Source organism: Trichosurus vulpecula, chromosome 7 (assembly GCF_011100635.1).
Source record: "Trichosurus vulpecula isolate mTriVul1 chromosome 7, mTriVul1.pri, whole genome shotgun sequence".
Classification (NCBI taxonomy): domain Eukaryota; kingdom Metazoa; phylum Chordata; class Mammalia; order Diprotodontia; family Phalangeridae; genus Trichosurus; species Trichosurus vulpecula.
The window spans coordinates 131,107,226-131,120,553 of NC_050579.1; the positions used below are offsets into that span (position 1 = coordinate 131,107,226).

The window sequence follows — 13,328 nt, forward strand, 5'->3', positions numbered from 1 at the left end:
AAAATATATAGGAAAGAAAGTATTGAGGGAAAGAGGGTGATTGACAGTGTCAAAGGCTGCAGAGAGATCAAAAAGGGTGAGGATTGAGAAAGGGCCTTTAGATTTGTCAGTTAAGGGGATGTTAGTAACTTTGGAGAGAGCAGTTTTGGTAGAATGATGAATTGGGAAGCCAGACGGTAGAGTTAAGAGGAAAGTTAATTTTCTTTCACAGCATGACTAATATAAAAATATGTTTTGCATGACTGCGCATGTATAACCTATATCGAATTGTTTGCCATCTCAGGGAAGAGGGAGTGGAAGGAGAGAGGGAGAGAAATTGGAACTCAAAACTTTAAAAAGATGAATATTAAAAATTCTTTTTTCATGTAATTGGGGAAAAATAAAATATTAAATGTAAAGTGAAGAAGAAGAAGGAGGAGGAGGAAGAAAGAAGGAGGAGGAACAACGGAAGAGGAGGTGGAGAAGAAGAAGGAGGAGGAGGAGAGGAGGAGGAGGAGGGAGAAGAGAAAAGCAAGTAGGGGTGCTGATCATAAACAGTCTTTCAAGGAGTTTAGCCACAAAAGGGAGTGACATGGGATGACACCTAACAGAAATGAATAAATCCACAGTATAACACACCAAACATATCATTGAACCTGTGCTTAAAGACCTCCAGTGAGCACGTTACCTACCAAAATAATCCATTCTACTCTTGAATAGTTCTAATACTTAGGCTACTTTAAAAAAATCACGTTTAGCCTAATGACACCTTTTATTCCAGTTCTTTTTATGGTTTCTTATTTCTCATCTATTACAGCCTCTCCATGCCCTCCATGGACATCTCCATTGCCCTCTAGTAATACACAATTTTAGTTTGTCAGAGACTATAGTGTTCCATGACTCCCAGCCATACAACAACACTAGTAAAACATGATATTAAAAATATGAGTCTTTGTATCTGGCAGAAGTTTGGGGTCATTTGCAACTTCTTGAAGGCAATCCAGGCTGCTCATCTTTCTCTGTTTAATTTTGGGCCTAAGTCATTATCCTAGGCAGCTAGGTGGAACAATGGATAGAGTACCAGGTCTGGAGTCAGGAAACCTCATTTTTGTAAGTTCAAATCTGGTCTCCAACACTTACTAGCTATGTGACCCTGGGAAGGTCACTTAATTTTGTTTGCCTCAGTTTCCTCATCTGTAAAATGAGTTGATAAGGAAATGGCAAACCATGCTAGTATCTTTGCCAAGAAAAGCCCAAATGGGGTTACAAAGCTAGTAAGTGACTGAGAGAAGATTTGAACTCAAGCCTTCCTGACTCCAAGTCTATCTATCTATCTATCTATCTATCTATCTATCTATCTATCTATCTATCATATCACCTACCTTCCTCTTTCAACTACTTTGGAAATTTATTCTACAACACTCTGACGATTGTGTCACCTCCCTCAAAGATTTATTATGTATATATACATTTAGTCTAATCTATCTGCTTTTCCCAACCCAAGGAAGTCAGAGTCCAAATGTAGACCCTACTTGATAAAAAAGTGTTTTATAAGCTCTTTTTGTTTAGATCTTTTCCTCTTTGTGTCTATTTGTTATTTTCTTTCCAGTTTCATCCTTAAATGACTTTGGCTTAGTTGGTTTTGGCTTAATTGACTTTGGCTTAGTTTGGCTTAGTGGGCTCCGTAGCCAAAGTTTTTTTTTACTATTAGCTTTATCCTCTGCTTCTCTCTGTTCATCTATTCTCTCCCACTCTTGAATAAGAGTTCACAGATGATTTTATAGTGGTGTTGAATAGTTTTGATTATAGATGATTCCAAATTGGTGTTGCCTTTGGTGGTCACCTCTTTATTTTTGGTAGGCAAGTAAAGTATTTGCTGACTAAGGCATTTTTATCCTCTTGTAGTCTCCCTCGTATGGTAACATGTATATCAGTTAAATTTCTATATGAAATTATTCTACACCATGTCTCTTTTCTTTCTTACAGCTATGTCTTATTTTTTCACTGTCATATCTTATTTGAATAGTCAGTTTTAATTACACATCATATCTTGTTCTCATTTTAATTTTCTCATGGCCTTGGACTAATTTTGATCTGTGCTTTAATAAGTCAGTGGTCTGATTACACACAGACAATTGATTCAGCAATGTCTTCTTTGAGGTCAGCACCTCTTTCCCTCAAGGTCAATTCTGCTCTATGTGAGACTTATCTTCAGGGGCCCTGAAATTTCACTAGCTCTGCTTCTAATATGAAAGATTAAAGTTATTTAACTAGACCATAAATGTTTTAGTGTCAGGGGCCCTGGCTTATTGTAATTCTATGTCCTCCATAGCACTTAGTAGATGTTTAATAAAGACTGATGTAATTAAAATACAATTCACATTTCTCTATATTATGAACATTAAATGTGTTGCTATATTCTATCCTTCTTCTGTGTGATTGTGAGGAATCACTGAATTCATTATTCCAAATGCATTCCATAAATAACTTTTACATTTTCCATTTAATTATAAGATACACATTGCCAATAAAAGTATTTTCCCACTCGTTTGACTAAGTTATGTCATGATTCAAATTCATGGAATAATAGATTTATAGCTTTAAGAGACCTCTGAGGTCATCTAGTCCAACCACCTCATTTTTTTAATTTGTTTTTTTTTTTGGAGGGGAGAAGGCAGGGCAATTGGGGTTAAGTGACTTGCCCAAGGTCACACAGCTAGTAAATGTGTCAAGTGTCTGAGGCCAGATTTGAACTCAGGTCTTCCTGACTCCAGGGCTGGTGGGTACTCACAACCGCCTCATTTTATAGAGATGGAAACTGGGGCATAGAGAGGTTAAGTGATTTGTCTAAGGTCACAGAAGTAGTGGGCTGACAGAACCAGGATTCTAACTGAGATCCTCCAGGTCCAGAGTTAACATTCAATCCATTCTACCACAACTCTTAAAGAAAGCCTCAACCATTGTCTTTAAAGAATTTCACTTATTTCCTGATCTCGTGCCTCTTGTACGCTTCCCACCTCCTCAAACCCTTATATTCCAAGAAAGGAGGCCTTATTATGATCATTATGGAGAGTTATCTCCTTCCTTTCTCAGAATCTTTCCTATATTCATAAAGAACAAATTCCCTCCTTTCATCTCAACCTGAAGACACAAGGGTAGAGTCCTGGAAAGGGAGAGGTAGTATTCATTAAAATTAATTCCAGGATCTTCAAGCATTTAGTAATGAATGACCATAAAAGCATTTAGTAATCAATGACTCAGATGCATTTATTAACTACCTACCACATATCAGGAACTGTGCTGGGCTCTGGTGGCATAAAGACAAAAATGAGATGCTCTGGGTCCCAAGAAAGTTATATCCTAAATGAATACAAGGTCTTTACAAAAAAAATAGAAATTAATTGGGGAGCACTAATAATTGGGGGAATCAGGAGAGGCCTTCTGAAGAAGGACCACTGGAGAGAATGTTGCAGTAGAGATTCCTGTCTTGTATTTGCTTGGACTCCACAGCTGCTGAGGAACACCCAACTTTCAAATTCTGTGATTTTATCAGCCGAAGGGAGTGAAGCATTCAAGGAGATAGAAGAAAGGAGAGAGGGCCTTCCAGACACGGAGTTCAATCTGTTCAAAGCCACAGGGAACATCAGGGAGAGAGAAGGGAAAGTAGGCTGGTTTGGACCATAGAGGGTGTAAGAGGGAGTAATGTATGATCATCCTGGAAAGAAAAGCAAAAGCTAAACTGTGAAGAGCTTTAAATGCTAAATAGAGGAGAGTGTATTTTTATCCTAGAGGCAATAGGAAAGCACTGAAGTTTCTTTGGTGAGGGTTAGAAATAAGAAGATGGAAGCTCTGTGGTGGATGGGTTGGAGAGAAGAGAAGCTGAAAAGCTGGGTTCAATAAGACTGATTAGAAGGCCGAGTTAATAGTCCATAGGAGAGGTGCTGAAGGCCTAAACACTATGGTGCCAGTGAGAAGAATGGCATGATACGGAAGATGGTGTGGAGGTAGAACTAACGAGACTTAGCAGCTGACTGGTTATGGCATGTGAGTGAGAGTGAAATGTCAAAGATAACTCCAAGGTGGTGAACCTGAGTGGTGCCCTCAACAGAAATAGCGATGTTAGGAGAAGGAAAGTTAGTGAGGGGGTTTGTTTCAGGATTAGGTACGGGGGAGATAATAGGTTCAGTTGAGTTTGATACACTTATGGAATATCCAAGTGCAGATGTCTAGAAGACAAGTGGAGATTCTAGACTGGAGCTCAGAGGGGATAATGAGGCCTAGATTTAGGAGCATTTGTATAGATATGACAGCTGAATCCATGGGAACAGATGAGGGAGGGGAGAAGGAAGAGAAAAAGGGAGGAGGGAGGAGAGTGCATGGAATAGAGCTCTACAGGCAAAATGCCATTGGGATTTGACCTTCCCTCCCTATCCCTGTCTACCAGAGGGTGAAGACACTAAGTAGCTAGGAAATAGTCCCAAAGCTTACAGCAGGAAGAGGAGGAGAAGAGGTCCTGAAACACCTGCCAAAGGAATACTCAATATCTGAATAATTGGAAGAAGTCTCCACTCTCAGAACTATAAGCCTTTGATCTAACTTTGTACTTGCTGTATAATTTCCCAACAGAATTTCTTAACACATGCTGCTGCCAGAAAGACCTCTAGAATTACAGAAAAGAAAAGCAGCTCTGCTTTGAAAGTTGCCAAACATCTTTCTGGTCATCTTGGGGACCAGAATGCAAAGCTGGGAAGGCCAGAGAGACTGTAATTCATGGCCATTGCTTCATAGAGGACTTCTTCCTGTCTGTTAAAATGATAATGAGCTCTCTACAGGGGTAAGGGATATTTAATCATATCCTAATAGTGTGATTTGGTTTCCAAATGTCCATTTTTTTTTGCTCATTTATATTTGATTGGAGCCTCTCAGGACAATTGAAAGCCATATGACAACAATAAGGAAGTGATAAAAGGCAGATACTTGTGAAAGATTTTCCACTGAATCTTAAATAGACCAGCAGAAAAATTAATTTGTCTTCTTGATGATGTTAACAGAGTAAATGAAGCACAGAAGGAAATAAATCTGGATTTGGGAAAAGCTTGGGGGGATAGAACACATCTAATGAAGAGACATACATGCTCTATTATTTGAATGCAAAGGAACACAACAGAAGGGACTAGCTCGAAGGCATTCTGTTTTTTAAATACTAATTTTTAGAACAGCTCTGAGCTACTGGTGATTCATTCATTACTCAACAACATCAAATTAATGTCTAATTCAGTTACCTTAAGGGTGATCGTCACAACCGAGCTGTAGAATCAACACTGTAACGTCTCTTAAATTGTATTTTAGAGCAAGCTAAGAAAACATTCTTATTCATTCAGTGATTAGGAATTCAGAGATTGGTCATAGGTCGAGGGACTGTGATGTATAACGTTGTGTTTTCCCTGACAGAATGGAAGCTCCTTGCAGGCAGGGATGGCTTGATTTTGTCCTTTGACCTACTGATTGATTAATTGGTGTTTCTCCTTCCATTGAAAAGCAATGCTCTTCTCGGTTCCAATAGCTATCGTTGCATCCTCAGAGCCTGGCACATGGTAGGTGCTTCTTGCTTCATTTCATCAGCATGGTGAACGCCTCGTGTAGAGAGCTATGTTCATCGTTGACTTAGCCTGAGAGACTTGGCCGAGACCTTAATTCAATCCTACCCTCAGTCATTTATTTATTAGCGGCGTGGCTCTGTGCAAGTCACTGTCTATCTTAGCTTCCTTATCTGCAATTTGGGAGACTTTTAGCATCTGGCTTCCAGGGTTATTGCCAGGGTTAGTGCCTTATATTCATAAGGCTTTTTGTAAAACTGAAAGACCTATACAAAGGCTGATTATAATTATTGTTAAGTATGGAAATATTGATACTGTAGAAGATAGAAGTAACAGTAAAGAGTAAAGGCAAGCGTGTATACCTATTGAGAGATTGTATACTTTATGTTGGCTTGCTATATAGATCAGATTATGAGTAGTGAGGCGGCTCAGTGGATACAGCATCAAGCCTAGAGTCAGGAAGACCTGAATTCAAATAGCTGTGTCACCCTGGGCAAGTCACTTCACCCTGTTTGTCTCAGTTTCCTCACCTGTAAAATGAGCTGGAGAAGGAAGTGGTCGTATCTTTATCAAGAAAATACCTGGTGAGATCATGAAGAGGAAGACATTGCTGAAACAACTAAACAATAGCAGTAACAAATATATCACCTTGATGCTCTGAAAATCTCACCATCTGATATGTAAATTGACTGTATTCCAAACACTAAAAGGCCTGAACTTGTCTCTTCTGCATAGGTAGGTCTTAATCTCACCAAGCTTCAGTTTCCTATCTGTAAAATGAGGGTGCTAATTGTACTACTTTCTTTGCAGGTTGTTGAGAGAAAAATGTTTTGTAAAACTTTCCCTATCATATTCTTTTGAAGAGTAGAGGTACTAGGATCATAGTTTGAGTGTAAAAATTGATCTCAGAAGCCAAGTTCATGCCCTCGTTCAAAAGATGAAATGGAGCTTCGGGGGTGCTAAATGACATTCCTAGGAGTCAGTGGCAAACATTAATGACTAGAGGTGGGATTTGAACTCAGATCTTACGACTCATTCAGGAGGACCTAGTATGAGAATGGCTACAAGTATAAAGAATAGATAGCTAATCTAACCTCGTATTGGACCCAGACTAGGAGAAAAAGCCACCAGAGAGAGAAAAGAATTGTGGCAACTGCTTATGGATGCTTCATAAATGTGCCTCTGTTTAAAGCCTCCTGCATGCTTTTTATGTCTCCTACATTTTCTAGGGGTAAAGATTTTCCTTTCCCTAATATGCATTTATTATCCTGAGTGCATATATGGGAGCTGGGAAATTATCACCCATATTTGTAGGCATCTAGATGAGCTATATATGAACTACATTTGGAAATTTACACAGTGTAAAATATTGAGTGATGTTAAAATAAGTAAAAAAGCACATGCCCTCCTTGAGTCAGTCCCCAAGACAGGACCTGATCTATGTAAGCCCAGAGCTTAGAGATCTTTTGTCCTAGAGTTACACTTCATATGCATTTTATATTTACTTATTTGGGTATTCATTGTTTCCATCTAGTTAGGGAGTAAGCTCTTTCCTGGCAATGACATTTTTTCTCTTGCCTTTGAGTCCTCAGTGTCTAGCATATAGTAGGTATTTGGAGTCTAATGAATGGAATGAAAACATTTCATATTGAGCACCTACCCTATGCTAGACATTGTGCTGGGTCATGAGACTATAAAGATTAAACAATGGGCCCTTAGGGAGTTCCTATTCTATTAGATGTTCCATTGAGTGGTCTTAGCTATACGTACATATACCTCTGATTTCTGACCATTGTGTTATGTGTAGGATTAAAAACCAATACTTAACTATAAACAGAGTTGTACATTCTATTTTATTTCCAAAAAAATAGCAAATGTATTAAGAACACAAACCAGAAGTTTATTAAAAGCTTCATACCAAAATATTTAGCCCACTCTGTTACAATATATAGGCTCAAGGTTCTAACAAGTAGTAAGTACTAGGCCTCGATCCAAAGAGCAAATCATGCCCTGGGTGCAAAGATCACAATATGGATTAGATGGAGCTGGAAACAAATATTTCTGTCTTCTGCTTTCTAAATACAACTGCAGTACACTGATTCTTTGAAATGTTTGGTTATTTAAGGGAAAAGCTATTAAAAAGAATTCCTGAGTATGTCGCTTTAGCAAGAATGTTAAGCACTACTGGAAAACAGGAAAACTTTCAGATAAACACATACATTTTAGTATTTATGTGCACAAAACTTTAAACTGCAACTGTGAAAAACTGGCATTGCAAAAAAAGAAGTCTTTGAGGGACAGCTAGGTGATGCTGTGAGTAGAGCACTGGCGCTGCAGTCAGGAGGACCTGAGTTCAAATCTGGCCCCAGACGCTTGACACATGTACTAGCTGTGTGACCTTGGGCAAGTCACTTAACCCCAATTGCCCTGCCAAAAACAAAAACCACAAAAAAGTCTTTGGGGGTTTTCATAATCCTTCCTTGCAAAAAGGTATTTTTCAAGGCAATTTAGTGAGAACTAAATGTTCTTGAATTATCAAACTAGAGACGGGCCAAAAGGAAAAGGCATGGTCAGACAGCTAATTATTGTCCCAATTGCAGGAATTTATAAAATTATTAAGGTTATCGATGTTGTTGTTTTTGTCATTGTTGGGTTTTTTTTTTCATTGTTGTTGTTTGGGGGTGGAGAAAGGGAGAGGTTAGGAATATGGAAAGCTAAAAATCTAAGGTGAGAAAGGAATGAAGCAGATACTAGTTAATATTGTTTAGCACTCATTTTCCCAATTAACATGAAATTAATAGATATTCTTTGGATTTGGATATTTGGGGATGGAATTGCTTCCAACAGAATATAAGCTCCTTGACAGCAGAGACTTTTTTTAAAAAAAAATTCTTTGTTCGTATTTCTAGCATATTATTCATAGTAGGTACCTAATAAATCTTATCTAAGTGAATGAAAAACTTTGGGTCTTTCTTATTCCAGTTAATTTAGATAGTTTCCTTTTCTAAAATTTCAGTCATCTGATAAAGTTTTGATTTTTCTCCATAAAGCTGTGAAAATTTCAGAGCTGTGGCACTACAATACATAATGTTCTGGAATTAAAACCCTAAAATATAGTTGATGTTGAAAGGTTATCACATATAACCTAGAGAAGAGTTCACAATACTGATATCTGACTCAACCAATTACAATGAATTCACACACAAACAAAAAAATATATTTAATCTGCTTTGTTTTATCCTGTAATCTCACCCAACTCCATGTATTTTTTGAAAACAAAACCCTAGGTTATATAGTCAGCATATACATTTAAAAATGTATTTAGTCTTTGGCCTGGATTTGGCATTCCTAGTCCAGACTTGAGTGACCTTTCTTTCTAGACTGGAAGCATCATCCTGGGAACGTAGCTAGCAATCAAGGGAAGAAATGAAACCTGAAGCAGATGCATTTTTATTTGGATGCAGGCCTCTGACTCACTGTAACCAAAGAGATCATGCTTATATAGGAACATAAAAAAATACTGTGTGTGATGATAAAGTGTGATATTGCAGTTGTATGTCACTAAGTCACAAAACTGTCTCCACCATAGAAATAAGTAGCCATCTCTATTGTGCCACAACCATTTGGTTAAAGAAGCTTGTACCCATTGCTTTAACAAACACCTGTGAAAATTGTTTTACAATAAGTTGCCTTGTAAAAGATAATTTCTGTGTGTGTGTGTGTGTGTGTGTGTGTGTGTGTGTGTGTGTCTTAACATTTAAAATCTTGTTTCTGAAGTTCCCCTCTTTAGGTTGTTACTCAAAAATTCATCATGTTCAAAACTCAAATTATTGTGAGATCTTGAGATCATAAGAAGCTTCTCCTTATTTGTAAAGTCTTTTTTGATTGAAGCTTGAGGTACAAGCAACCTATCCATTGGGTCCTCTTTGTTCTCCAGTTTCACGTACCCCTTGCTGTTACTCCGATCCAATCGGGGCCAACTTGGGTGTTTTCGTTGTTCGGCCTGGACAGTCAAGGTGGAGGGACCCCGGTCCAAGTCTAACGATTTTGAGTGTGAAGACAACAGATGCAGGGATGTGTTGGATCCAAATTGTTTCCTAGCAGCCCCAGGTGACAAAAGCTGTCCAGGTCTAGGTCCAAGAGCCACAGAAGATTTGTACTGGTTTGAGAGGGATTCCCCAGCAGAATCATTCCGTGGCAGCCCTAAATTGGCTCGCTGGTAGGATTCGTTGATATTGGTTAAAGGAACAGCCAGCGAATCCATGGATAAATTCCGAGACCTGCGTTTGATAGTCTCAGAGTCCTCGGTGATGTTGTCTATGCTAGGCTCATCAATAACGCAATTATTTAGTTTGATCACTGGCAATGTAAAAGCACTGATGGATGAAGATACAATGGACTTGGTTTCACATTTTTTAATGCTACTGTTCTTATCATCTGCTGCCTTGTTATGGGGTGGATAGAGGCCAAAGACAGACATAGAACTGTCAGATAACAAAGGGGGCATAAGGTGACTACCACTCTTGCTCTCACCGAGCCTAAATTCATCCTCTTCAGCAGAGCTGTCCATTCGAAAACTGCTCCTAAAACCTGAGAAAGAGGCAAGTGTATTTGCTGCTAATCTTGAGGCACAGGAGTTACCATTTTGCTTTACTTCAGTCTCTCCCATTAAGCCAGTGTAGACACCATTCATCAGCTTTTGCTCCTTGATTCTTAGAGTGTGGATATCTATGACGGTGGAGTAGATGTCTCGCATGTGAATGATTTTGGTTTCCTTGTCACGGTTTTCATGTAGAATGGCATTTGCACATATAAAAATAAAAATCCCTATGCCCATCGTAAAGGGGCCAAGCATTTTCATCTTATCAGAGTGTAAATGTTGTTCAAAGAAGCGAACCATGATACCACCTTGGTTTCTGATCACCTGTGTTTGGTTGGTTGACAGCCTGCTTTCAGTATCTATAAAATGTTCTTTTTGGGGCCAATATCCGAGGACTGCCATTGCGATTCCTATAATTGAGATCAACACTCCTAAAATGAGGAAAAATCCAGATGGAGAATAAAGTCGGATTTTGCCCCGAACAACCACGACGTCAGCCCTAGGCCGACGTCTGACTGGTTTCTTCTCTTGATCAGCAGGTGTTGGGCTAAGATTGACATGATGCTGAGATCTAGCAGAGTCTTGCCTCTTTAAGGCTGCCAGGCCTGTTATGACACCACCAGTTGCTATCATAGTTCTGTATTCTGGCCTGAAAGGAAGAAAGGAATAATATCATAAATAATTTCTTAATGCGCATCCATAAATCATTTAACTCTTAACTGAAATAAGCATGACCACAAGATTCTTGACATTAAACTGTATTTTCAAAGACAATCACCTTAAGATGAATATGTGGTTGATTTTAAGCATATAGGAAAAAATACTTTTTTGTAATAAAAATCAAGTTCCCAGAATCCTAGAATGTTAGAATTAGATATTAAAGATTATCTAACCTGATGATGTGTTAATACTAACAATAAAGGCTGACATTTGTATAACATTTCAAGTGCTTCATATCTGTTTGTGAAGCCCATCAGTAAGTGAAAGATCTTTCCCTCCCATTCAATAGGCCTCAGGTGGGGCCAACAAAGGGAGGCTTGATTAGAGGCAGACCCACACCTTTGTGATGCCAATCAGTGATTAAAGACATTTCCCTCCCACTCAACAGGCCTCAGGTGGGGCTAATCAAGGGAAGCTTGATTAGAGGTTTATTTCTAGGCAGGCCTACTCCCTTTACTTACTAGGCAGTAAGCCTCAGGCCCACACCATTTTGCTGCTTGGGCGTGAAGACTTTGGGCCCAAAAAAGAGTATATACACCCAGAAGTTAGCAATTGAGAACTGAGAATTCAGAAGTCAGAAGAGAAGACAGAATTCAGAATTCAGCCCACGGAGAAGAAGTGAGAATTCTGAGTCCACAGAGCTGCAGAACAGTGTGCTGAGCAGAGAGTAGAAACCAGAGAGCTTTGGAGATCAGAGAACTGAGGGGGAAGAGAACTTGGGAAAGTGGACAGTTAGGATTCATGATGATTGTTTACTGGAAGGCCCTAGCAGAAGGAAAGGTTACAGGATAACTTGGTTCCTTGCTATAATGCTGTGTTATAATTTTCCTGTTGCTACATTGAGGTGGGCTTACTGGTTTTGGAATATAATTACTGCTATATGGAATTGGAATTACTGGTCTTGGGATTGGATCCTCTGGTATCTAAATAAATGTTATACCTCCTTTGCCTTCTACCTGGAGAGTTTTTTGTACCTTTCAATTCCAAACCATACAGGCATATTCATGGTCATCTGTGAGGTCATGAATCTTGCCTTAGTGATATACTGTTCTCTAACTTAGGAAGCTGAAGCTCATGAAATCTAGATGATTTACCCAAGGTCATATAGCTATTACATGGTGGACCTAGGGCTGGATCTCAGATCTTCTGAGTCTCAGTCTTGTGCTCTTTTCACTAGTATTCATCCTTCAATTGATTTGTGAAGTTCTGAGACAAACTTTCATTATATACAAATACATTATGGCCATGAGACTCTGGTAAACATTCACTTTAAATGGATGTCTTGGTGTTTAGGACTTTTAAAAAACTCTTTCTACCTTATAGCTGGTCAAATTTAAAATATATCAGTCAGCCAAAAATCACGCAACACTAGTACAAATATGTATACTCATGCATACAGGCAATTCAATCAACATTTATTAAGGGCCTATCCAGGGTTAGACATTATACTAATCACTAAGGATACAAAAAGAGACAAAAGACAGACCCTGCCCTCAAGGAGCTTACAATCTAACACACACACACACACACACACACACACACACACACATTCCTTTAAGCAGATACCAGAGACATACTCAATTCTAGTGATACAAATAAAATGTCTTTCTAAATTTCCCAAAATGCATCACTTATTCCATATTTATAGTAGCTTCCAAGGCAAATAGAAGATGTGAAAGCACATGGGTTATTTCATTAAATGATGCTATGGTTTCACTTATCTCCTCTAATATGTTCCTTGGTTGTTACCACTTTTACACAGAAAAGTGATCCTCCTTTTCTGGGGAATAAAACTACAATGTTGAGGCTATGAGAGAAGGTTTATATAAGTGAAGCAAAATGGGAAACTGAAATTATTTTCCCCCTAATTGAGACCCACAAGCAATTCTATTATCAAGGATACAGAGTTTGTAAAGAAGAATTTAATCACCTACCAGATTTGTATTGATCACACATACTGGATGTTAAAATTTCTACCCTATTTATGGGAATATAGCCTTAGGTGCTAATTACTGTGGAACAACTTACCAGTGCCTCATCTTATTAAGGCATACCATTTCAATCAAGACCAATGTTTGGATCATTAAAAAATACCATTTGAGATGTCTTTAATATATATGTATATATAGATATAGATATATATATATATATATATATATATATATATATATAGATATAGATATAGATATATATTTCTAGAGAAAATTTTTTGAAACTTTATATTCTTTTTCTCACCTTGTTTGTCTATGTGGTAAAAATGGCCAAAAGAATTAGTCATAAAGTTATAGGATGTTGGTGCTAAATGGGTCTTTATTTCAATCATTTTATTAATAGATGAAGAAACTGAAATTCAGAGATGGGAAGCTACTTGTCTAAAGACACACAGCATTCTTTTGTCAAATGTGTAACTTGATAATTTCTGTAAATCCTCC

The 13,328-nt window shown here is 38.2% G+C and overlaps 1 protein-coding gene across 1 annotated transcript; it reads right to left on the reverse strand.

Moving 5' to 3' along the window:
- Positions 1-9,308: 9,308 nt before the first annotated feature.
- On the reverse strand, positions 9,309-10,825 carry TMEM200A (transmembrane protein 200A). Its single transcript, XM_036767591.1, has one exon. It carries the CDS (start codon positions 10,807-10,809, stop codon positions 9,334-9,336), a length of 1,476 nt encoding a protein of 491 aa, XP_036623486.1. The 5' UTR covers positions 10,810-10,825; the 3' UTR covers positions 9,309-9,333.
- Positions 10,826-13,328: the final 2,503 nt, after the last annotated feature.

Excerpts from the sequence above, each read along its gene's own strand:
- TMEM200A (XM_036767591.1), bottom strand. The coding sequence starts at position 10,809 with ATGATAGCAACTGGTGGTGTCATAACAGGCCTGGCAGCCTTAAAGAGG.